Genomic DNA, 27,741 nt, shown 5'->3' with positions numbered 1-27,741 from the left:
TAGAAGTGGTGGTGTAATATTATTAATAAAACCAAAGTTCTAAGCCATCAAGGTGTCCCTATAACATTCTACAGGTATACTTTCTTTAATGACTTAATTTTCAGCTACTTCATTCCATAAATAATGGAGTAAGATGATTACTTTATGTAATTTTGTTTTCCTGATTAACGGGGGTTGACTAATTTGGTGTGGATCTAGCCAGCCCCAAAAAATGTTGGTGTCAGCTTTCTTACACAATCGTATCTTTATTTTTGTCATATACTTTAAAGTATACTTTAAAGGCATATCTCTCCTCTCCCTTTTTAAGGTATGCTCCACAATCATAAATTCCGTTAATATAAAACTATATGATCATAATTAAGAGGAATGTCTCGTTCTAAAGATAGTAAGGAAATATAACACATATAACAATATATGCAACAAATAATAGAAAATGTATTGGTCAATCCAATGTATGACTCAAAATCCATTTAAAAAAGAATTGGTAAAATAGTGAAAACATTAATCCATTTAATAAGCTAATTAATACATTAAATAGTAAATCACGTTAATTCATACACATTAAACACACAGACTTTGACACTATACGTCCGCACACTAACACTATACGTACACTCACATAGACTGTAGCACTGTACATACACAAACGCTACAGTACACACAATGACTCCAGCATTATATACACATACAGTGACTCTAATGTTACAGTACACACATACACTTCTCCCCCTTCTCTCTTTTTACCTGCACCCACCTCAGCGCCCCCCAGGCACCAGGAAGCAATGTGTCAAGGTCTGATTGATTAAACCCTTAATGACCAATGATGTGCTGAGCACGTCACAGAAAAATGGTCAGTTACTGACTGATGATGTGCCTGGCACGTCATGGCATTATAAAATTAGAAAGGGATCAAAGGTCACTTTGTTAGCTTAAATGGTGTTGTATGATGCCTCAATTTCAAGGTATTCAGCTACAACTAAAACTGCCCTGTTTGGGCCCCTCCCCGGAGCGTCAAAGTCCTCCATATACAATTTGGCGGCGGATGCCTGCTTTAAAAGAGTTTAGGAGGGATTACATGACCCCCCTGCTATTTTTTGCACCAGAAGGTGTGCTCACCCGAACACATTTCCTGGCACGTGATATACTTACTGGTCGTTGTTGTGGTGGGCTAACCAGACCAAGTGGCCAGTTTGGTTGCTAGAATCATAGGAATCTCTTTTTAAAGAAACATACTCACAAAGTACATTAATATGCATTCTTCTTGGGTGTGGGTGTCTGGTACGTTAAACTTCCCTTTTATCGTATATTGGTATTAAATCTGACTGTAGTGATGTGCATGCACAGGTGCACATACACTAAATATTGCACTATTACACTTAACCATATGCTAATATTAACTATTGGAATATTACCTGGGTAGGGTCTATTTCTGGTTAGACGGTCACTGTCCCAGATCTGATTACTAGTGGTAGACGTTTCCACACTCTCATTTACACAAACTGTAGATATCTCTCTGCTTGTACTTGTGGGTTGATAAAATCCCTTTTCCTGTGCTGTCCATTAACAGATTAGAATGCAGTATTTACTGGCATTGAATAAGGTTTATAAGAATCATTATAGGCACTTAAGGAGTTACAGTCCTCCTCGTCCCTCCCTACTTTCTCTATGCTCTTCACATCCAACCTGTGGCTATAATTTTGAGTGTTTATTGCCGAGCTCTTGGCTTCTAATATTCAGGTATGTAAATGAGCAACATGAGCAGACGCACATTTGCATAAAATAACAGCGCCATTTAGTAACATCTGTCACAAGGGATGTCTATAGAGACCGCACAGCTTTATTGTTTTATTTCCCCTCCCAGGGTTGTGCTGGGCTCTTTAGTCCACACACTATCTTTCTTGATTGGCAAAGTACAAAGAAAGACGAGTAGAAAAGGATAAATGATGATGAGGGTTGTTAACATCTCCTCTTCAAGGATACACCTTTAGGACGCTGGGAATAAGGTGATCTGTCGTGTTGGGGGTGAGTGGTTGTACATTAAGAGCAGGGTGATTGTTATGTGACAAACACAGAACTAAAGAATTGGTTGATCCTGTTCTGGGAGTAAACAGGAACGACTGGAAATGATGATCCTGCGTAGAATTATCCTTTTATATGAAGTAGCATGTGAATTAATTTCTGATGAATGCTTCACTGACATGAGACGAGAGCATAATGATTTGTTCAGTTGTTCCTTAGTAGGCTTCCTGGAATTTTGAAATAGAATGGGGTTTTATTGACTAATGTGTGGGTTTTCAGAAAAGTTGTAATGTCCACTGACAAACTCGTTGCATTGTGAAGGCCCCACCTCAGCAAGTTTCGCAGCAGGCCCTGTAAAATGCATAGTTCAACCAATGATGTGACTTGCAAGAAATCTCAGTGATTAACATTGTATTATGAAATGCCAACTAAGTTCCTCCTGCAACCTTGACCCTTTATAAACTTGTCTGCCAGATCTTTCTTTAATGAATAAACTCTAGTGAGGTTACGCTGGCATTCAGATCAAATATGACATTGGCTTGATGAATAGGCTCTGGTAAGTCAGTGGCGGTAAGTTTTACCAGCGATGTACATGGCACTGCAGGCAGCGTGTGCAGACATACTCCTTGCCGCCATGTTATTTGCTAGTGCCTGTTCACCTGACGTTGCTGCTTTTTATATCCTGCTTTCTGAGAATTTACAGTTCTGCATCATTATTTATTACCCTGTCTTCCTGCTGCAGATAGACACTTGAAATATGGCCCTGGCTGTCATTGGTAATGTGTTGTGTGTGTAACATTCAACAATCAACTTCTGCAAGAAGAAAGGAAGCATATTATGAAATAAAGGCATTGAATAGTTTGCTGTTGACCATGCAGCTGCTCTGATGCCCCCCCCAAAATTACATTGTTTTCCTTAAAATACTAGTTGTACTCATTATATATTCCTGATGTTTAATTGTGAATAAAAAGTAGAATAATGAGGCACTTTACAACAGGTTGTTACATCATGTAGATTTAGTAATTCAAATTCTTGTAAAATTAAAGGGGGCAGTTTAGTGTCCCTGACACCCACACTAAGGAAGTGTAAAGTACTACTACTTTAATATGCGCTCTTCAAATAACATAAAAGCACTTACCTGACGTAGAATGTCCACCCTGCAATTGCCTTCTTCATCCATGATGTGAGAAAACGTTAAAGGGACAGCTATCATATTCTGTAAAGTGCATATGATGACTGGGGTATCCCTTTCCATCTGGGTAGTACTTGGTGGGGAGATGGAGGATTATGGATGCAATAGGCATGTGTACAGACATAGCAGACTGCGTGACACACACCTGTTGGGCAATCTAGTGTACGCGCACGCTTCAATATATATACATGTGATGATACATTCGAATGGTGGTTAGCACGTCTGTAGAAGCACACGAATGGTACCCTTCATAAAACTGTCCCTGTTGATGTTTTTTAGGTTTGTATGGATAAAATAAGTATTGTTATAAAAATCCAACAATTCCTTATAGTCTGCATTTGATAAGGTATATCACATTCTAGACATCTATTTCAAGAAGTGGGAGAGAGGAATATAGCGGTTACAAATTACCGTATTTGCTCGATTATAGGATAACCCTGATTATAAGACGACCCCCCCCCCCCCAAATCTGAATATTAATTTAGGAAAAAAAGAAAAAGCCTGAATATAAGACGACCCTATAGGAAAAAAGTTTTACCAGTAAATGTTAATTCATCTAAACTATTTTTTTTAATAAAAGCTATGATTGAGAAAAATATTTTGGTTTTATTTCCTTCTATTTTCCAACCTGCCCCCCAGTTATGCACATCTGCCCCAGAAATGCCTTATACCCCCTATATGCCACTGTGCCCCATGATATGCCTATTGACCCCCTATGTGCCACTCTGCCTCCAGAAATGCCTTATACCCCTATATGCCACTCTGGCATTTAGAGGGTTAAAAGGCATATTATGGGAAAGAGTGGCATATAGGGAGGTTTAAGGCATTCATGAGGCAGAGTGGCGTATAGAGGGTTAAAAAGGCATTATGCCCCCCATTTAACACTCCCCCCCCCCCAACTTACCGGTGCTTCTGACTTCCCTGTCATGTAGCCGGGGCAGGGTGTAGATCCCACGCACTTAGGCTGCAGCTGGAAGGAGGCGTGGCTAGCAGCGGGGGTTGTCTGCGTCCATCGCGCAGACCTTCCCCGGCTGTCAGAGATCAGAGTCATGATCTCTGACAGCCGGGGAAGGTCTGCGCGATGGACGCAGACAACCCCCGCTGCTAGCCACACCTCCTTCCTGCTGCAGCGGAAGTTGTCTACGCGAATCGCGTAGACATCTAGACGCTGCCCCAGCTACACACCGGGGACTCAGAAGTACCGGTAAGTGGGGCGGGGGGGGGGGGGACAGGAGGATCCAGGTCCCCTGCAGCTGCGGGGGATCTGGATCTTAGTCGTCTCATAGTCAGACCTTTTTGAGGTCTGATTATAAGACGACCCCGATTATAAGACGAGGGGTATTTTTCAGAGCATTTGCTCTGAAAAAACCTCGTCTTATAATCGAGCAAATACGGTAAGTGATTGATAACCAGCAATGTATCCTTCCATTTGTCCAGCATGGCATTATTGTAATTGCTTCATGTTGAAGTGGAATGTACCTCTACCTGATTTATGTTTATGTGTGTTATGTGAGGTGAGGCTTAGGAAAATGTAAAAAAAAATTATTAGTAGAATAAAGTCCCTTTAGTTTTAGATTAATGGAATTCTGATCACATGTATTGGTGCGATCACATGCCATTCCCAAAACTGAATCTTACGATGATTGCCAGGCCCGGACTGGGACAAAAAATAGGCCCGAGCATTTAAGCCTGAGCAGCCCATATTTATTTATTTATTTATTTATTGTTAAAGCCCACCCTTCATGTACCATCTTTGCATTTAATGATTCACACAAATCATTAACACATTCATTAATGCAGTCTCACAAATCATTCACACAATTCATCCTCACATGAATTCATTAATTGTCATACGCATTCACACAATTCATCCACACATTTATTCATTCATTCTCATACGCATTCACACTACCTCCTCTCTTCATCTTATCTGCCCCTTTTCACTATGTAACCCCCTTCCCCACTTCTCAATATGTACCACCTCTATCTATCCCCTCTCCCCCTTTCTCACTATCTAACCCCCCTCTGCCTCTTCTCACTGCACCCCCCCCCTCACCCTACTTACCTTGTTGCCGGAACAAGCAGCAACTGCGACCGCACCTGTGGCAGGGGAGGATTGACTTAGGGGCTGATGGAGCTGCAGCTCCAGGCCCCCACCTTAAAATAAGCCCAGTCAGGACCGGACTGACTGGTCCTCTATGGCCGCATTAACGCAGAGCCCCTTAAGCCCGCCGCAACTACCCCCTCCTAACTATCTACCCTCTCCCTCTTTGAAGTTCACTTACCTTTCAGGAGTCCTGCGGTGGGGGTGCAAGGCCTCTGCCTCCCAGCTCTGCCACTGTATGGAACAGTATAGAGTGATGGGAGTTATGATGTACTTTTAGAGCATAATTAGATCATGAAAAAGACATTGGAAATGGTACAGCATAACACCCATCACTCTCACACACTTACCAATCCACACACCTACCAATCCACACATATACACCAATCCACACGTATACACCAATCCACACATATATATACACCAATCCACACATATATATACACCAATCCACACATATATATATACACCAATCCACACATATACATACACCAATCCACACATATACATACACCAATCCACACATATACATACACCAATCCACACATATACACCAATCCACACATATACATACACCAATCCACACATATACACCAATCCACACATATACACTAATCCACACACATACCAATCCACACACATACCAATCCACACACATACCAATCCACACACATACCAATCCACACGTATACACCAATCCACACGTATACACCAATCCACACGTATACACCAAGCCACACATATATATATATATATATACCAATCCACACATATATATATACCAATCCACACATATATATACACCAATCCACACATATATATATACACCAATCCACACATATACACCAATCCACACATATACACCAATCCACACATATACACCAATCCACACATATACACCAATCCACACATATACACCAATCCACACATATATACCAATCCACACATATACCAATCCACACACATATATACCAATCCACACATATATACCAATCCACACATATATACTAAGCCACACATATACCAATCCACTCTCACTGAATGTTTTCCTACCTTTCCTTTTTTTCTCCTTACAGCTCCTTTTCCTCCTCTTCTTCAGTTCTTCTGTCTTCTCTGTCTTCTTCCGGGTCAGAGGGCACGAACAGCGGTGGGCGCGGCTTCAGTGTTGTGCGCCGGGATCTGACAACAAATCCCGGCGCACAGCAGCTGTTGCCGCGCGGATCACAAGGGAGCGGTATCGGAGGTCTTTAGCAGACCTCCGGCTCCCTTGAGTGATTTTAAGCCGGGTTGAACCCGGCTTAAAATCACTCAAGGGAACCGGAGGTCTGTTAAAGACCTCCGATACCGCTCCCTTGCGAGCCTGCTCCTCCAGCTGCGGACATTACTGTCCGTCTCTGGAGGGGTGCCGGGTGCCGCAAGTTGGCACCCCCTGATGAGCGGCACCCGGTGCGGACCGCCCCCCGCCGCCGCCCCCTGGAGTGTGGCGCCCTGTGCGGTCGCACACCCCAAAGGCCGGCCCTGCTCTAAGGGGCCGGGAAGCCCCCACCATGGCCGGCCTTAGGGGTCTGCGGCCGCACAGGGTTTAAATTAAAACATCGGGTTTTTGCGGCGGTTAATGCGGCCGTAAGTAGGGTAGGGGCCTGGAGCTGCAGCTCCATCAGCCCCTAAGTCAATGCGGCCTTGCCGTGGTCCGGCCCACCGGGCAAATGCCCGGTGTGCCCGATGGCCAGTCCGGGCCTGATGATTGCCTAGCAGCATTTCTTCACCCGTCTAGTAATTTATTCTCCTTTTTTTATAAATCTGCGTTAGATTTCTGGCAGTATATAGATATCTGTGGATGAAGCATAAAGAGCCATAGAAGATAACCATTGAACCCATCTAGTGTTATATTAGCATCTTATACATAAAACCAGTAGTACTATTGTCCTGACCGGTTATGGTGACTGTGGACGTTTGAGGAGCTGTATGTATTCTAAAATGTGTTTCAGTGCCAGTTGCCGCATATGTTTTTATTGGTATTTTTACCCATAAACTTTTTCCCAATATGTCTGCTACCACCAGTTTTTATTTCCGTGAGAAGATGGGCACGTCCGCGTTTACTGCAGCCTCTAACAAGCCTCGTAGAGCTGGTTCTGCGTGTACCAAGTCCTGTCACACTCCATTAATGTCTGCTGAGATTCCCAAGCAGGGAGCGAAGGCGGCCAGCTCGTTCAGAGAAATCCGGCAATGCTGAGATTCTTAATTCGCTCTTCCCGCTCCCAAGGTGTGGGGAATGCATCAGATGCAGCGCACGCTGGCCTCATAACCCTGGATCCAAAACTGACTGCTCCTGCGTTCAACGTTCTCACACCGGCTGTTATATGTGACTCTCTCCTGTTAATAAGTAATACTTTGCGTTAACCTAAACAAATGCCATTTTAGTATTACTAAACTTTCAGGGTTACGGAATTGGCAGCTCGATAAGATGATTAGCTTTAGGCAGCATTGATACCCACCACACCGGGAAATCCAGGAAAGATTTTTCCTCTTCTGCGGTCTCTGATTTGTCATGTACCCCAATAAAAATGCCTCGCTGTTTAATTCAGTAGTGGGCACATTTTTAACTCTGTTATGGACTGTATGTTTTGCAGTCACCTTATGGTAATGCACTGCGTGTAGGTGGACGCTGTATGTGTGTGTGTGTGTGTGTGTGTGTATATATATATATATATATATATATATATTATATATTATACCCCTAAAGTAGAATGTACCTACACCTGTTAATACTGCCTGACTGAAGCAAGGAAGCAGCCATCTGTTTACTGCAACTTTAAGCAAGAAAATAAATAAAACCCCCTCTTTTAAAAGTATGCCATGGGACCTTTTTTGATATTACGCGTATTGCTGGGCTGTGATATATAGACCTTTACCATTAATTTGACTAAAATCTTGTATGAGGGATAGTATAAGGAATACAGATATTTATGGTGTTTTGTATATTTGGCTTCAAAAAGGATCAATATCGTCATGGAGGAGATTACCTCTTTCTTGAACATATTAAATTTGAAGTGACTGAACGCAGTCAAGTCATTGATTACTGATAGAAGATCAATTTGATTTGTCTACCAGTGGGAGCTGAAAAGTAAAGAAGTTTAGAATATCAGCATCACTGTTGGGAACGTAGTTACAACTTAAAGGGAGAGTACCCTGGTAGAATAAATGTAAAGGCAGTTTTCAGCCTATATTTGTGGGAGGGGTCTCTCTTCAGGACCCTCCTCTTTAGGGCGTTTCGTTAGCGCTCTTCCCACCTGCCCCCACCCCATTTCACGCTTTCTGCTGCCTTCAGTCTTTATTCTCTATATTCTCTCGTTCCCTTCCCTCTTTCTTCTCCTTTCCGAGAGGTAGGCCCCTATCAAACCTACTTAGGAGGGGGGGGGGGCGCGTTTTCGGGGTCTAGGCACATTTGAGACCCACTGGATGTTCACTCATGCTTTACTCCCTACTACAAGTATATTTTAACTCTTATATGTAATGTACATAATACAACAGGAAGAAATGTGGCGTGAAGCCTATATAGTTATAATAAATTTCCTTTATCTGTACACCTGGCTTAGGTAGTCAAGTATAACACACAAATATTGCTGCACTGGTTCCAGCCAAGATATAGTCCAAAGAATTACGTGATGCCTTCTTATAGCTGGCCATTCCTGTAGTAGGGTGGGGAGTCACATAACCTTTTGTAAGACCTTCTTCATATGTAAAGCTCAGCATGTGTCGCACGCAGATACATTCAGTGATAGAACGAGAAGGAAAAGTCCAGGAGAGGACGAGCCCTGTGATGTATAGAGAAGCGTTTTCAGGCCTTTATATTCTACGAACAAATCAGAATTTTAATGTATCTTTTTTTGACCATTTTATAAATGTTTCCATCAGTTTCACATGTAATAATTGTACCCCCTTTCTTAGGGTACTGAAAGAGTATTATGTACAAAAAGTGACCTCTCTAACATTTTGTATAACACCCACACATATTGGTTAGGGGTTACAGGAGAGCTTCCTAGTCTTTGAGTGGCAGCACTGTGGGTTGTTATGATTGAATGTTTCTAGGTTCGGTTGCTTGTTTGCTGGATTTGTGTCTTTGGTCTGATCTATGAGATCTCATATGAGGCGATGCTCATGGCCTGTAGGTTTGTAGACATGTCAGGACAAGGAAGTATTCTTTAAGTACCACTGGGGTGACTTCTTTATCTTACTGTACTTTAATCCTTTTTTTAGGAATCTGAGGACAATATTGAGAATCGCAAAACAACGTTTGGAGGTCCGGTGGTCAGCTGTCTTTACCATGCTCAGGAGATCCTCAGGTAGTTAGAGATATTTATCCATTCTTTGATATAATCTTCATCAATTCCTAAACCTGTCTTGCACCTTATTCACTGTAATGAACATTGTCTCCATTTTGTTTTGTATTCTGGCTCCTTGATTCTCTTTGTATCACAGGTCTTCACATACCATTGTGCCACTTGTTCCCCCTCTTCTCTTGCCTGTGAGGCTTTGCAGTAATCTATCAGAATTGAATTAATCCTGCTCACTCGGGCAGCCATCTGTCCTCTCCTCTCCGCTCAGGCCCGACTAGTTCCACCAAGGATGATTGATGGGCTCTGCAATTGATTAGTTGCTCTGCCAGATAAATGGACTGTTTTGGCATGAAGTGTCACAGGTCAGTTTGTGTGGTCAGGCAGTTAGACTATTGCTTTTAAAGAGATATGCACAGACTCTGATTCCATATGAAGCACAGACATGACATGTTGGTAAGTTAGGTGTTTGCAAACACTGGTGAAGCATCTGTTACAATAAGGCATTGGAATTCTTCAGGTTAATTTCTGTATAAGCAGCAGATGAGCCGGATACCTGCTCGACCTTAGCCTCCAAACACCAGTTCATGGTTTAGTGCGTTGTTTAAGCTTGTGGCACCAAGATCTTTAAACTGTGACATCCAAATTCTAATGTATTGATTCCTTACTTATTATACATTCACTTACACCATGCACATTCACACATATGACACATGTGTTTCCTACCACTATACATGTGCACATAGTAAGACTGGCAAAACACTGCTGGACACTCCAAGAGAAGGAAGTTGGAAAGACTACGTCACTTGTAGCACATTAGTGAAATCGGACAAACGTTGATAAACATGCACCTGTAGACTGACAAAATGATTAGTCCCAATTTTGTTTAAAGAGCAGGCTTGCGGAGCGTGTTGGCACAGCGTCTGTATGCTTCCTTTACAACTTGGCAAATGCAGGCTAAGTGTGTGCCTCGCTATCCCCTAAGGTACCATTGCTCCCCACCGCAATGTGTTCAGCGCTGAGCTCACACAGCCATAGAGCAGCTCAGCTGGTGTGAATAATTGCATGAGCGCAGGGTATGTGTAAGCTGCACACCTCGGGGATTGCAGCCCCCCTCTGCCCGTTCTTCCCAATTCTTATGAAAATGATCCCTCTCGCACCGCTGCCTAATAACACTTAGCAATTAAAAGCTCAGTGCACAACGGAGGGCTGCGGACGCTGCTCTTAATGAGCTTTTGCTGCTCCTGGCCCCTTAGTGCCATTGCTCATCGGCTGATTAAAGACTGAAAATAATTACAGGTGATGTGACTAGCTCCCAGGAGGATGAAGTTGTTTTAGGGCCTTCACTTCTCTTTTGCATTTTCAGTCCTCTTGCCATTGCAAGGTCCAAGCTCCAGCCTATCACGACTCAGGAAATGTTTTGTTTGTATTCTTATATTTGGGTATAGATTTAGATAAGGCAGAGTAAATTGACTTTAAATGTCTAAGTTGTTTGTTTCTCTTTCATCTATTTGCTTCTTACTCATCATTAATGTTCTTGCAGTTTACAGAAAGGTGGCCACTTAATCGGGTATGCCATGTGTATTTGTGTGAACAATCTCTCTTTCTTTAGGGAGGAAGATAAGGACATATTTGATTACTGCAGAGAAAATGATGTCACTCGTGTATCAACCTCTTTGGCTTCTGGGGCTGTTGATGTGTCTATGAAGGATGACGAGGTGGGTACTACTACCTTATCAAATGCATTCATTGTCTTAGACCCTATTTAAATGGTTTGCTCTCACTCTTTCTTAATGTGTCCCTACAATGTAATGCCTGTCTGCCTGGTTTGTGAAGACTTTTGGAGAACGTCGGGTCTGATCAGGGACAGCACTGGCTCAATGTAAGTTTTGCTGATGTCCCTCGACACATTGAAGTTGTCTGTGTGGTTTGGGACACTACTTTATACTCCATACATAGCTGCACACAGCACAAGTTGGTCAATGCAGGTACCAGCTACAGTGGATATAAAAAGTTTACACACCCCTGTTAAAATTCCAGGTTCTTATGATTTTAAAGAATGAGACAAAGATAAATCATGTCAGAACTTTTCAATAAACCATAAACCATTCAATTGCAAAACGAACTTTGAGGGGGAAAATCACAATAACCTGGTTGCATAAGTGTGCACACCCTCTTATAACTGGGGCTGTGTTCAGAATTAACCAATCACATTCAAACTCATGTTAAATAGAAGTCATTACACACCTGTCATCATTGAAAGTGACTGCTTAATCGCAAATAAAGTTCAGCTGTTCTAGAAGGATTTACCTGACATTTGCTCAGTTGCATCTCAGAGCAGAAGCCATTGTCCCCAGAGAGCTTCCAAAGCATCAGAGGGATCTTGAAAGATATCAGTCAGGAGAAGGGTACAACAGAATTTCCAAAGCATTAGATATACCATGGAACACAGTGAATACAGTCATCTACAAGTGGAGAAAATACGGCACAACAAATTGGTGAAAAGACGAGAAGAAAACCGGTCATGGAGGCTTACAAGAGGCCTACTGCAACATTAAAGGAACTGCAGGAATTTCTGGCAAGTACCGGCTGTGTTCTGCGTGTGACAACAATCTCCCGTATTCTTCACATGAATGGGCTATGGGGTAGGGTGGCAAGATGGAAGCCTTTTCTTACAAACAAAAACATCCAAGCCCGGCTGAAGTCTGCAAAAACAAACATCAAGTCCCCCAAAAGAATGAGGGAAAATGTTATGATCTGATGAAACCAAGGTTGAACTTTTTGGCCATAATTCCAAAAGGTATGTTTGGTGCAAAAACAACACTGCACATCACCCAAAGAACACCATACCCACAGTGAAGCATGGTGGTGGCAGCATCATGCTTTGGGGTTGTTTTTCTTCAGATGCAACCGGGGCCTTAGGGTGGAGGGAATTATGAACAGTTCCAAATACCAGGCAATTTTGGCACAAAATCTTCAGGCGTTCGTGATGAAGATGAAGAGGAAGTTCACCTTTCAGCACGACAATGACCCAAAGCACTCATCCAAATCCACAAAAGCATGGCTTCACCAGAAGAAGATTCATGTTTTGGAATGGCCCAGCCAGAGCCCAGACCTGAATCCAATTGAACATCTGTGGAGTGATGTGAAGAGGGCTGAGCACAGGAGATGTCCTCGCAATCTGACAGATTTGGAGTACTTTTGCAAAGAAGAGCGGGCATATATTGCCACGTCAAGATGTGCCATGCTACTAGACTCCTACTCAAAAAGACTGATTGCTGTAATAAAATCAAAAGGTGCTTCAACAAAGTATTAGTTTAAGGGTGTGCACACTTATGCAACCAGGTTATTGTGAGTCCCCCCTCAAAGATTTCATCTTGTTTTGCAATGTAATACTTGTTCATATTATAGGCCACATTAAAGGTGGAAAAAGTTCTGACATGATTTATCTTTGTCTCATTCTTTAACATCACAAGAACCTGGCATTTTAACAGGGGTGTGTAGACTTTTTATATCCGCTGTGCTGCTAGAAAAAAGAAAAAGTGATAAACCTTGTCTTTATTTGTATGTCTTTGCCTAGAATTTGGCAGCTTTGCACTTTTGTGAATGCCTATATTTCACACTAATTAGTGCAACCTGCACCAAGGCTGTATGGTCCGGAGCTCTTGGCTTGAACATTCCAAGTGCCTCCCGCTGTACTTTTGTCAGCATGTTCAAGTGGAGATGTAATTAACAACAATTCTTAGCCTGAGACACAGGGAATTAATATATGCAGAGAGGGGACATTGCTCTCACAGCTGGTATAAGGCTAACAGATTTTTCAGCAACGAGATCTTGGCTATGATGCCTTGTGTCTGACCATAACCTCATTCCTCTGTCATTAATGCCACGGCATTGATCAACAAGTGTCCATGTTTTAAAAGATAAGCTCCTAGAACCTGCTTGTACTTGCCTCAAAGTTCTTTAATGTTGTTAAAATACATTCAGTGTCTTTCTGAGCAGTTAATTGGCTGTCATATCCAAATATATTTTTATTAATCGCTTTTTACAATTGTTTACCAATAGTTGATTGGTCAGGATCAGGTTGATTTTATGTGAACTGGTGCATGCAGCAATGCAGCGCTGAGCATGTGGAAGCCATACAGTTTGTACGTGTATTTATATATGTATATCTTAATGCTTATTTGAATGAGAAACGCATTATATTGTACTCTGCACTATTTCATTTCTCTGAAGATGGTGTAAAACTCATTATAGCGAACCTGGAACCCATTGTCATCTACTTGTGTTTTTTTAGGGTCGAAGCCTTCTTCACTGGGCTTGTGACAGAGGCCACGCTGAGCTAGTGTCGCTACTCCTGTTCCATAATGCTCACATCAACATGCAGGTAAGGAGGACAGCAGATCCGTCTAAGCGGTACTACCCTAACACCATTCAACATGGTCAGCTGAGGGCAAATGACAGGACAAATACCTTGCCCAGTGCTTTGTCTGTGAAGTATGATGCCGTTTTAAAGTATTGCAGTACTGGATTTAGTCATCTTAGAGGGGGGATTTTAAAGAAATAGTCATGTCTGTTCTTTTCCCTAATTGAATTACTGGGGAAAATGGAGTCCCGGTAGTCTTCCTGTGCTCTGCAAATGCCTGTTGCAGTTACCAGAGTTTACTTCACTTTTAGGTAAAAAGTTGTCCTGTTTGGAATCTGACAAATTATGTCCACTTTGTCACGTAGTATTTGTGTCATTGCGCGAGATGTCACTGGGCAGATCGGGTGGCCCGGTGATGCCCTTCAGTGTGAGGGGCAGATCGCCGGGGTAGGTGGTGATGGAGGTCCACAGACCTCCATCAAGGTAAGATAGTGCTAGTGATGGCATGGTGCCGTTGTTAGCACCTGACTGGGACTGCTAGCGACGGCACCATGCCGTCGTTAGCAGTCAAGGACTGTCCTGGGTGGTTACAAATTCGGCAGGGGGCAACAGGGGGGGCAAGGAATAACCTAGGGGGGGGCAATTGCCCCCTGTAGCGGTGCCACTGGTTGTATAAAAAGAATGTTACAGGGGGGAGCACTAATAGAAGGTGAGAAAATTGTGTTCAGAAAATGGCATGCCTCAGGATGGAGGGGACCAAAACGTAAGGTGGACATTGGCTGGGGTGTACAGCTGGTGGATGCTCTCAGAGGAAGACAAACCAGATAATAAATAGCAGATCGCATATCTCTGCTGGGAGAGATTCTCACAAACAACATTATTATTGAACGTTCAATCCATTGCCAAATCCATCTCATTACTGACAACTTCCGGGCGAGACGTCCTTTGCTGTGAGAGACCTCCAGCCTTTACTAGAGAATGGATTTGCTTCTAGAGTTTTATTTAAACCAAGGATGTTTCATGTGTCTGCTATTTAAAAATAACGAAATGTGCTGCATAGTGGTAAATTAACATAATTATTTTACATTCATTTAGACACTGCAGTTTTGCTAATTTGTGACTCTTGTGGCTTGTATAAAATAAGGGAACTGTATTACTGTACCATATAAAGGTGGCTGGCATCACCATGTGTAAATGCGTTTGTGCCCCCAACATTGTCTTTTTTTTCTTTTTCTTGTTTCAATAGTTTTTCTACTCTTTGCTTTTAATTTTGTAATTACAAAGTATGTCTAGTAATGAAAAGATAAATGTTTAAACTAAGTATTAGTAGGGTGACACACATACACACACGCTACCAGTTGGTATTTAATTTTATACAAGCAAGTGATGTCATAACGGTCAGGTAAATTGGTATTGGCAGAGTGTGTGACTGATGCCACATGCTGTCTATCAGTCAGGATCCAAGTCTGTTCTTAAGACTGGCTAATGTTCATGGCGGGAGGGGTGAGGGATTCTTGGTAACGGTAATGAGTGCAGGCAGAGTAAGCCACGAGGTCAGAACTCCGGCTATATTGGATTCAGATTCATAAGTTAATTGAGGGCAGAATCCCCCCACCCTTTACTGCTCTCACCACAGATCAATAACCATAAATATCTCTCCCGAGGGACACTACTCCACCTCCCATCTCTATACCTTCCCACTGCGCAGTCCGGCTGGGCCAGGCCTGCAGGTAGGAGGCAAGCCGCGGTCCGCTGATCACTACAGTATAGTTCCTATATAGGGCCAGCGCTACAGCTTATATCAGGTGTTTATCTGTAATGCTAACAGGTGCTGTCAGTGTAGCGAAACTTGCGTATAGGGGCAAAACAAGCTATTCTAGCAGCCGTGGCCAGCATGTGTAATTTGTGTGCCTTTAATCTCTACAGAAGGCGTGAAATTGTGTGAGTTAAAGGGACATGGGCCTGCTATGTGATTTGGGTGGGTTGAAGGACACCCTGGGATTAGTGTGCTTAGGCATGTTTCTGCTTCCTCCCTGATTGGCAAGGTTACTGCTGAGAGACTGCAGCTTTCCCAGCTGATTTGATTAGACCTCCGGCTTTATCCCTGCTCTCCCCCCTCTCTCCTCCTCCCAGCACCTTCTGATCCTTTTAGCACAGACCCTCACTCCAATAACCATTGCAGCTTCTTATGCTCTCCTTTCTTCAAGCTCAATTCTGACATTTTACCAGGAAGATTATGAAACCCTCAGAGAGGATTAGCAGATGATGGCAAAACATGCGCCGTGGCATTCCTTGCAAATGTCTTAAAACCCACAGCTTCTCTTTTTTTATTTTATTACACTTGGTCCCACGGGAGGCAAATATCCACTAGATACAGCACACTAATGGCACTGTAATTCTAAATGTGTGCTTTTTGCAACTGTTTCCATAAACCAGTCTCAGTAACCGGAATCTAGGACCTGTATGCTGGTCCTTGCAAACACTTCTTACAGATATGGGAGATTGAGCTAGTTATTTACTTTGACTTTCCGGAGTTTATGATTCCAAGGGCTGACAATTGCTAATCGATGCGGCAGCATAATGCTATCTCTGCAATCCTCCATATTATTAATCTGTGAGAGCAGTTTACTGGAATGTCCAGTCAACACAAATATCATTTAATACATAGGTATAAACTAATCAGCATATGTACATGGAGTTAAAACACAGGCCACCATATAGGAAACTTAGTTACAAGAATGCACTTTCATTTACTTGTGACCTGGCAGTGTAATGGTCTAATGATTATGTCCACTGTGCTTAAAGTGGGCAAGTCACAGTAAAATGTGCCATGCGTTTTACATAGAAAGAAGAGACTGAGGCTGGTAGATCTAATGTAAAGGAAGGGAAAAAATCAATCGTTCCTTGACGGGGTATCAGTCATTGACAAGTGACATTTTCATAGTAATGAAAAGTGAAATTTTACCTGTATGCTGTGCTATTCACTTTGCTAATGAATGAATAGGTGAAAACTTATCTTAACCAGAATATTTTAACTTAATTCTATGTTGTCAGATAATTAGAAAAAAAAATTACAATTATATTATGTGTGTGTGTATGTATGTATATATATATATATATGTGTATGTATGTGTGTGTATATATATATATATATATATATATATATATATATATATATATATATATATATATATATATATATATATATATATATATATATATATATATATATACACACACTGTTTTGTGCAAATATAAGACAAGGCTTATCGGACCTAATTAGAGGTCTGACTATAAGACTAAGATCCAGATCTCCCACAGCGTTGCAGGGGACCTGGATCCTCCTCTCTGGTAGCTGGGGAACGTGTGTGCGATGCACGCAGACAACCTCCGCTTTTGCCCAGCACTTCCGCTGGGGCTTCTATGATGGAGCACGGCGTGACGTGACCTTTAGGTGCCAGGTAGCAGCGGAGGTTGTCTACGCGCATCACACAGATGTCCACCGGCTGCCTCCACTAGACACCAGGGAGTCTGAAGCACGAGGGTTAAGTCTTGGGATGCACTGGTTAGTCTGGGGGGCAGAGTAGCATATAAGGGGTACCTATATTCTCTGCTAGATTGAATTCTGGACTTTGACTAGGCCATTCCAAGACATTTTAAATGTTTTCCCTTAAACCACTCAAGTCTTGCTTTAGCAGTATGCTTTAGGTCATTGTCCTGGTGCAAGGTGAACCTTCATCCTGGTCTCAAATCAATGGAAGACTGAAACAAGCTTCCCTCAAAAATGTCCCTGTATTTAGCGCCATCAATCATGCCTTCAATCCTGACCAGTTTCCCAGTCCTTGCCAATGAAAAACATCTCCACAGCACGATGCTGCCACCGCCATTCTTCACTGTAGGGATGGTGTTCTCGGGTGAGAGATGTTGGGTTTGCGCCAGACATAGCGTTTCCCTTGATAAGACTAAAATAGAGCTTTTTGGTTATCTGACCAGAGTACCATCTTCCATCTGTTTGGAGAGTCTCCCACATGCCTTTTGGCAAACGGCAAACATGTTTGCTTATTTGTTCTTTAAGCAATGGCCCAGCTCTGGGCTTAAAGTGGTCCTATGGACAGATACTCCAATCTCTGCTATCTTTGGTCTCTTTGTTGTCTTTCTGATTAATACGCTGCTTGCCTTTAGTTAATTATGTGACTTCCAAAGGTAATTGGTTGCATCAGATCATATTTAGGGGCTTCATAGCAAAGTGGGTGAATACATATACATGCACCATTTTTTTTTTTTAGAAAAAGTTATTTTCTTCATTTCACTTCCCCAATAAAAATCTGTTAAAATCCAGGTTGTAAGGCAACAAAAATGCCAAGAGAAGGGAATGCTTTTGCAAGGCACTGTATCTCTCCATCTTGTACTATAACATATGTTAACATCATATTTGGTCTCCATCCTACTTAGAGACATATAGTGATGTAACATTTGTGGGTGGAGTTTAAACAACATATTTCTCAAATACGTTTATGAACATCTACTGAGTCTACTTTTTAATGCTTCTAACTAGACAGCCAGTTAGGAAAGGGTATTCCCTTTGCAAACAAAAAGTGCAAGTAAATCTTATATATGTGTATGTAATTATTGGATTATAATTCTTTGCACAACATATAGTTGGCTTTCTGTGCTCTGCTAATGAGTTTATACTTTGATTTTGGATGATAAGAGTATTTAATCTCTTCTTGTAGAGATTTCACTGTCTGACTGTTCTGGATAGTAGGGAGTTGTTTGGACTCTAAATACAGAGCCAGTGAATGTCACCAAAGTGTTAGCAGAAAGAAAGAAGCCACCTTGGGGCTTCCTGTAGTATTCAATGTGTCGGAGGGGGGGCTGCACTCTCTCTCTGGCTGTGGGGGTGTAATGGAGCAGCTTTTGAAATGTCTTTGTAATAGGATAAATGCAATGCTTTACTTCAGTATGGTAAATGGTCACAATCCAATTTCGGTGATTCTATCAGCAAAGGCTGTACACTCAGTACAGGATGAAAGTTATTCTCTACTTGACCCCTCCACCTGCTGCAAACCCTACCGGGGTGTAGAGCATCATCTACTTAGTACTTGGCTATGTAAGTTAAACATCAGCCTTTCATGACACTGTATATTCTCGACGCGTCCCCTGTACCCCCAGCCAATTCCTTTTTTGTTTGGTTCAGAGATTGGCATCATTCCCCAATAACAGCACCGAACATGCTACATAATCTCACTGCTAATATACCAGCCGTAATAGGCCTCCCTGCCTTTCTCCAGGCTTTGCTAATCCTTCGCGCACCCTTCATGTGCTCCCTCCTCTGATATGGCACAGCCGGTCCTGAGCTGCGATTGTGCTGGCTTTATGCTTCAGATTATACAAAGCAGATTAACCCTTCTAAACCCCTTAGATTTTAATTATTTCTGTATGTATTTATAAAAGCTGCAGTCTGCTGTCCGCGCAACCCACCTGGCCCCTTCCTCCCAAACCCCCACTAAGTGTCCTGGATTTAGACAGCAGATTTAAGTGGTTTGTGGGATCTCAATGTATAGAGGAAGAGCCGTGTCCTTAATTCAGTTTTACACTTTTCATGTTACGTTAACCCTTTGTATATACACTATAACCTTTGACAACAATGGGGATTAACACAACCTTTTGTTGCTTTGACTATTTTCATAATTTCTAGTTATTCTAGCCCCTAAAGATTTTGTTGAAATGCCGGTGGCGTATTGTTTCTATGTGGTTTTCCTTAAAATCTGTAACATCTCCATGTTTTTAAACTTCCTTACTAATACGTCTGGACAAAATAATGGTTATGCAGTCAGAAGATACATTTCCAATTCCCCCAAATCCTTTTTATCCATCAAAGTTATATGCCCTGCTAATGATCTCTCCTTGTCTGTAGAGTCGTCCCATACAATTAATCTCTTAGCAGAGCAGTTATTGATGTAATATGAAAAATGTAATATTTTTCCCCCAAGACTCTTAAAATTTGTTTCTCTTGTGGTTTCTGCCTTAATGACCATTTCAGATGAACGTTTAATGTCCGTAATGTTTTGTGTTTCAAAAATAAATAAATAACATTGTCTTGTAATATCTACTGGAACGTTAGAATTGTGTATCAGAAATACTGACTTATAAAAGTCTTAAAGTTTTGGTGTTTATTTACTGTTAAATCACGCTTTTAACACATCTTGCTTTTGAAGACCTGTTCTGGCTGATGTTTTCTGTTTAACTTGGAACTCCTTCACCTTTTTGTGGCCTGATATGCACTATATGTAGCCCTTCATCTTTTTAAAAGTCACTATATGAAGTGTTCATCTTCTGTTGCTTAATTAATGGTCATTCCGTGTTTACTTATCGTTGTATGACTATACTACTTCATAAGCTCTTTTTGCAAGTTTCTGTAGAGCCTTCTGGTGCTTGATCTAGTTCAAACAAATCATTTGGAGGCAACCTCATGAACACAGGATGTGATTTAGTCATAGGTGATGTCATAGGTGATGAGGTTCCTGAAATAAGAGGATAAGATAACCCATTAAGGAATGTTTATTATTAGATTTAGTATGTTTTATATAGTTTGTAGTAAAAGGTCTTTGCTTTTCAGGTTTTTTATTTTATTTTGTTTTTAGATTTTAGTTTCCTCAATTTTGAGTCCATTTGTGTGAGTCCAACTGTGAGCTGGCAATCATCAGAGGTAAAGGGTTAATTCAGAAGACCGTCCAAGACATTTGTTACCTCCAGTGATCCCATCAGGCACACGCTATTCATCTGTTGGGAGTTAAGATGTTAATCCAATCAGGCGCGTGTGGCCGGCATCAGATGCTAGGCTGTTCAAGGGCCAGTATCCCCCCCCCATCATCTGTCCCTCTCTCCCTCTGTCAGGTGGGATTGTGAAGCACTCTGTAGATTTGTGTATCTCTTGTATTCATTACCCTCCACATTCAGCCTCCTGGGACAAAACCTCTTAAGAACCCTTGAGCTGACTTTTAACCAGTTCATTACCACAGTCCCTACCTTCCACGTGTAATGGAACGTCTCCAATTCCTCAGTGATTCTGTGGACACAGATACTTTAAAATGTGTAAATATGAGGACATTAGATAATCATAATATGTTGCGTTTTAATATTTTTTGTATCATAATTGTTGTAGGGAGTCAGACCCATACTACATATAAGTATTAATGGCTAATAGCATGGACATTCATGTGAATACAGTGTGAATAGTTTAAGGATATATATGGGGCAAGTTGGTAAATGTGCAGCAATAACCATGGAAACAGAATGGAATGCTCCAGTTGATTCCCGTACCTTAACCATTCACCACCTGAATTGCTCTTTATAATTAACTCCCAGAGTATCCAACTATTGCCAATGATCTGGTCTTACAAAAATATAGGACCTTATTCAGCTAAAGACGAATACACATGCAATTAAACTGGCAATCTGTGTGTTCTGACACAAGGTATTAGTGCAAGATTTATTCAGTGCCAATATTTTCTCTAATATCTTGGCCTGGTCATTCTTATGTGTTCCTGTACAGCCAGTTTACAGAAGGTGGCCATGCTTTGTCATTTATTGACTTACTAATGCCTGGCCATCCTGATGATTCATTCCCCACCATCCATGTAAAAAAACAAAACAAAAAAAACTAAATGGGGTAATAATTCATGTGGTAACAGAGCTGCACCCATTCTTTAGCTAATAGTTCTCTAATTATTTGACAATTTCCCCTTTTGTGTTTTTGGTTTTTGGACGCTTAGATTTGACATTTTCTTCATGTGTTCAATTACAAATCTCCTCTGTATTGTGTTTTACACCTACACAAATTACCTAATTACTTGACCCTTTATTTAGCATTGGAAGTAAATGGTATGTTTTGGTTTTTTTTCTTTTTTTTTTTTTCAATGAATTCTCCCACCAACATGAAATACTTCTCTCCAAAACAATGAAAGAAAACCACACACAAAAAAGCTTAAAATGAATGAGTGCACTGATCACAGTTACTTAATGTATTCGGAACATATTACCTGAAAGGGTAACTTATACACGTGGGTAGGGTACGCTTTTCAAATTTATTTTTATTAACATGTTGTAATTATGAGATCAATGTTATAAAAAATAAAAACAACCACCTGACCCAAGGTGTCTCTGTTCCGAGGAAGAACCAGTCGATGGCAACACACATGAATCGCGTCGCCCATTTAAAGGCATATATAGCATCATAATGGATTTAGCATGACCCAAAAATCATTAAAGCATAGATCGTCATTAGACAAGGGGTTAATGTATATAATGCGTTTCTGTTACCAAGACTTGTACACTTTGAATGATAAGGGGCTATATTTGTACAATATTAATTATAGTAATATTTTCTCTTCTAGGATTTTGAAGGGCAAACACCTTTGCATTATGGTAAGTTGTGTGTGTGTTTGTATATATATAATTATAAAATAATCCATTTGTCTCCATATAGAAAAGAAATATTTTAGTAATTGTAAAATGTAGCAAGTCCTGTATTGTGTTGTAACTGTTAGAAGACATATTAGGTTTTGTAACTATATATACTTATAGAGTATATACTTATAGAGCTCACTCAGTGATGAGTTGTTGGGGGGGGGGTAAGCAGAATTTGATTTCATAATATTTGTTGGCGGATCCTGAGCACTCACTGGGGGGTCTGTGCAATCAGTAAACACCATGACCTAATGCACAGAAATTGTAGTCTATCTCTCTGGACTACCCCAAGCAGCATTTGCATGTCCTAAAGATCTTTATTATGATGCACTTTGCTTGGGTGTTCTTCTTACATGAGTTATATGCCCCAGGACAGCTCCGGGTAATATCAGGGGTCAAGGAACCCATAAAACTGCTGTAAATCCATCTTTCTCCCCGCCAGCCAAGGTCGTCCAACCGTTCTCCTCCCTGAGACCCCCTCTGTTCTTCAGTTTCCCAGAGAAAGAGAAATATATAGAGAAAAAAAATCAGGGGCTATTGAAGCTTCCCAGTGGAAATCAGATCTCTCTCTTTCAATCCTTGCTTCCCTGGAAGAGGCTGAGCTTGGGCTGGTACCCATCTGGTGCAGGGGAGGTGGAAGAAAATACATCTCTCCTGTCATCACTTTATGGCAAACAAATGTAATCTTTGTTTTGAAGTGGCTGCCTTGCTTAGGTAAAACATAATTACTCACCAAAAATATTTGAAATAATATTTGAAAACCTTTTTGAAGACGTCATCTGCTGCAAGTAGAGCAGAGTATGCAGTGTGTCTCCTTTCTTTATCTATAGCTGTTCTAAGGAGGAATATGGATTCGGAATGGTTTCGATTATATATGTCCCTATTGTAGAATAAAATAATGGTTGTACATTTAAATCTCGGCATTTGAAAGGTGAAAACCTTTTTTAGCGCGTAAAACCTCAATGGTGAGAAAAGTAAAATGAAAATCAGGAACCCCTTTTTCTTGCTTATTATTTTTTTTGTTTTAAATGAGGTTTCATATTAAATGATTGGAATATTAAACAATAACAAAAAAAATGTATATATGTTAAAAAAAAAAATTAAGGACTAAATCTGCTTACCCTATTCGAATGGAACATTTTGTTTTTCTTATCCATTCATATAAAATTTGTTTAATCTAATGCAATATCAGTATAACGGTTATGTTTAAAACCATGCAGTACCCATACGTTAAAGCAGTTTGCACGTTTGATAAGGAATTTCTTTCCAACCCAATCCATTTTACACATGCCCTTCATATTAATCATTGAGAAGGTGGAAAAATAATTTTGTCATTTTATTATCATTTTCTGTAATATGTGAGGGAAAACATGATTTATAACTGATTATTTGCTATATTGTTTTTATTATACATTTAGAATTACTGCCAACTACCACCACATGATGCTTCAGTAAACTAAGGCTTCCGTCTCATTTAAATGTCCTCATTGTCTTAACATCACAAATAAACACATTTTACTGCAGAATGATTTATTTAAGATTCTAACAACATTAATGTGACTTGTGTCTGTAGGGTGGGCTGTCCGCTAATAAATCTTTTTTCGTCCTGCAGCAGCTGCCTGCGAGTTCCCGGATATTGTAGATCTTCTCCTTGACCATGGTGCTGACCCTTGCCTTGTAGACAACGACGGTTTTCAGCCACATGAGGCAACAGACAGCAAGGAAATCTCTAACATGCTACAACAACACACTTCCTACGGCGAACACGACAAACCCCCAAGCCTTTCAAAAGCCCCCAAATAAAGCTCATCCTGCAAATTCAGTTAAAGCCTCTTCTGGTGATTTTGTTTGCCCCACGTTTTAATGCAGTGTGGAAGAACAAGTGTTGTATTGTCACCAAATGTTTCACTCTTTGTAATAATAGCTCTTTGTAATATTACAGGACTGCATTTGAGTTCTCTCTTATAATGTCCCTTAATTCATCGTTGTCCAACTGGAGACCCGTGTCCTCCACAAAATGTTTTTACTGTGGTCCTCATCCAACTTGAAAAGCCTTTGTTTCCTTGCATTAAATGAACCAAACACTCTAAGTAATAATGTGGACCTACACAGCCCTGGCAGCGATGGCAACACTGCTTTGTCATTGAGAGTTTAGCGTCTAAGCTGCTAAACTTTTAGGCAAGTGTATTGATTTCCAATGCAAACTCTTTATTTGAAACACTTTATTTGAAAGTGAGATCTTGTAGAATAACACTTGGTTTTCCTCATGGCATGGTGTTTCCCCCTAAATCGTATAGTAATTAGTGATTGTATGTAATTGAGCTATTCTCTTTTAGGATACTAAGATTGCAGCTGTCTCCTTACCTACTTGGTATTATATGTTAGTCCATTAAAGATATTAAAACTCGTAAAGTTATTTTCTTTCTCCAACTTTTATGCCAGTAAATGCCTCTAATGCAAAGATGCGGCACAATTATAGCATCTATGTAACTAAAAGGGTAATAAAACCTACATGTACCACAGGAAAACCTGCTTTTAGTACTAAGGGCACCTATTTAGAAAAATAAGTGGCATTGCAAACAAAGTTCTTATCCTATATGAAACATATAATCGGAATATATTGTTACCCTGTATAAGCTTTGTATGGACGCCTGGACGGTGTAATTTTTGGCATCAGATCATGAGAAAGACTTTATGGAATTGGAAAGGGTTTGAAAATGAACAACAATTTTACCTAAAGGATTGAAAAACAATCCAGCTATAGGCATCTTCAACGAGACAAAGATCTTGACAGCCTAGGAAGGATTTGCCATATAGTGGTGTTTCCTATTGAGAAATGCATGTCTCATTTCTTCGCTGGGGATGAAAGTGTTAACCTGTATTTCACTTTACGACTATCCGAGCCCTCGAGATACTGCAATATAATCTGCTTTACAATACAGCTTTCTGCGCTCGGATCCACACTCTGACACGCGCACATGCTCCGCTCTAATCCCTGTTCTTACCCTTAACTACCGCTAACCAAAGTGCTTAATGCACAATTTAAGCTGGATCCACTCTAAAAACACTTTAATTGAGAAGCATTAAATGTTAAAATGATTAAAAAAAGACGATATAAATAAAGCCTACGGATAGCCTGCAACCAGCAGATGTAGCCATAGATTGGGGAGAGAGGGGAGGGGTATTGAGTTTTAAAGCCGGTCGGCGGTTTATGAGATTCCAAATGTTTCAGCCGGCCTGGCTCCTCTGCGCCTGGGTTTGGGATCCATTTCTTGTCAGATTGGAAACTATTCCCATAGTCCCATAATGTAAATAGATGACGTCCCTCTCCATGTATACTGAGGTCCCCACACCACTGGATTGGTACTGTGAGAAATGTCTGCCAATGAAAAGGCTGTATTTACTGTTTTATTCTCATCTAGGCATTCTGATTCTCGTTTGCCACAAGCGTGCACTGGAAGACCAAATCCCTATGAGGCTTTTTGTTTGAGAATTGTGCTTTTTGGTAAACTTTCTGGTCCATAAACTTTTCAAGTTCAAGCACGTTCCAAGTGTTAGGGAGGCATCGGCTCCCAAGTTATAAGTCAGTGGATGCTCTGCCATTCGGCTGTATACTTGTCTTAATTAGAACACATACCGATCATGGATGATGTGAGGGAATTAAGCATCAAAAAGACAGGGCAGTCTCCTTTTCATTATGGTAGCCATACGTATTTTGAGGGGCCAGAGGTGTTTTTAATCTCTTTACACATAACACTGAAGCTGTGTATTTAAGTGGTCTTTTCACCATTATATAGAATGTTCAAATCAGCAGAACCATTCCATTGGTTACCATGGTGACATGACAACTTTTAAAGAGCAGTACCAGAAGTCGCCTTTATACATAACCCCCTCAGATACGCTAGACACACTTCGGTGACCATAATATTAAAATTTGTTTACATTCATAAAATATATCGTCTGAAGACAAGCCTTTTACGCGTGTTAATAAAACATCTTAAATCCATAAAAGACTAAAAAGTAAAAAATAAAGAAAAATACATTCCCGTACCTTTATTCTTATGGAATTATGTTCCTTAATTAAATAAGCATTTAAAATGCATCGTGAAAGTGTTTTAGTTGTTACATTTTTCTTCCTTTAACGGCAATTTATTCCCCTTCTCATCTGCTTTAAATAAAGAGACCATTAGCTGTATAATTAAAAATGCTGTCATCTTAGAGCCTGCAACACACCATAATTTGTTCATTAACTGACTTTGGCTGTAAGGCAGAAGTAAAATCTATATATGCTCAGGGAGACATCTTCAGTATATCGCAAGATTCAGTTTGGACAGTGGAACTGAGAAGAAGACAAAGTTTTATTTACACAGATTTAGTGTGTGATGTTAGTGACACACATTGGCTTTTTCAGACACATGGCAATAAATACAGAATATCACAAGACTTTCACTTTAAGGACTGTACAGTATATACATCGCGAGGAAAGGCGACTCTTTGTGCAAACTAAGGGCTCTTGGCGTGAGGACAGTTGAGAAGACAGATTATTTTACTGCGCGTGTATGGCATTGAATTCCACTCCACTTTTCTTTCTTTTTTTTTTTTAAGAGAAATGTTTTGTAGAGAAAGCTGCTTAACCATACAAAAAAGCATGAAAATGTAAATAAATGAAACCCCCCAAATTGGTTTACCTTTCATAGATCTGGTGCTTAAGGTATTAAAGTGTAAGGAACTGGAGGCAGTAAGGCTCAGCACTGTGCAGACTAAATGTGAGATGGTACAGGATGACATTGGTGCAAAGTTGAGGCTTTGTGCTGTGTCGTGACGGGTTTGATGATGGAAACTGTGCTTTGTGTCAGAGCCACCATGAGCAGGATATAGACTGCTTTGGAAAGATGGACACATACAGTAAATGTCTGTTGTCATAGCTTGGGAGGGATAGGTCTAGACTGTGCTGCATGGACATTATGTGCATGAAGTTAGTACGCTGTGCAGTATGCAACAGAGACAGATGTGTACATTAAGAAAGAATCATTATTTCCTTGAATCATGATGATCCTAAAATCAAAAGTAACCACTTGTAGTGCAACCAATTGGATCTAGGACAAGTTAAACCAGGTAGAAGATTCATGCAGTGTTGGAACTAGTCATCCCATGGATCGGCTAAAGTTTTCTACGCCTTCTGCACCAAAAGTAGTTCCCCAATGGTTGGAATGACACATCAGTGTTCTATGTAAGTACCTGAAGTACAGTGGGGCAG

General features: G+C 40.8%; 1 protein-coding gene across 1 annotated transcript in view; it reads left to right on the top strand.

Moving 5' to 3' along the window:
• The window catches only part of LOC149288399 (acyl-CoA-binding domain-containing protein 6-like), a 45,752-nt gene extending 21,465 nt beyond the window's left edge, over positions 1-24,287 (top strand). Inside the window, exons 4-8 of the mRNA XM_089491801.1 lie at positions 9,573-9,658; positions 11,262-11,367; positions 13,947-14,036; positions 22,412-22,442; positions 24,097-24,287. Of these exons, the coding sequence (XP_089347927.1) occupies positions 9,573-9,658; positions 11,262-11,367; positions 13,947-14,036; positions 22,412-22,442; positions 24,097-24,287 (504 nt within the window). The remainder of the gene's footprint in view (positions 1-9,572; positions 9,659-11,261; positions 11,368-13,946; positions 14,037-22,411; positions 22,443-24,096) is intronic.
• Positions 24,288-27,741: the final 3,454 nt, after the last annotated feature.

Source organism: Sceloporus occidentalis, unplaced genomic scaffold (assembly GCF_023333645.1).
Source record: "Sceloporus occidentalis isolate IW3139 unplaced genomic scaffold, rSceOcc1.0.p SCAF_51, whole genome shotgun sequence".
Taxonomy (NCBI): domain Eukaryota; kingdom Metazoa; phylum Chordata; class Lepidosauria; order Squamata; family Phrynosomatidae; genus Sceloporus; species Sceloporus occidentalis.
The sequence above is the reverse complement of the archived record's forward strand: the minus strand, read 5'-3'. Positions and strand labels throughout refer to the sequence as shown.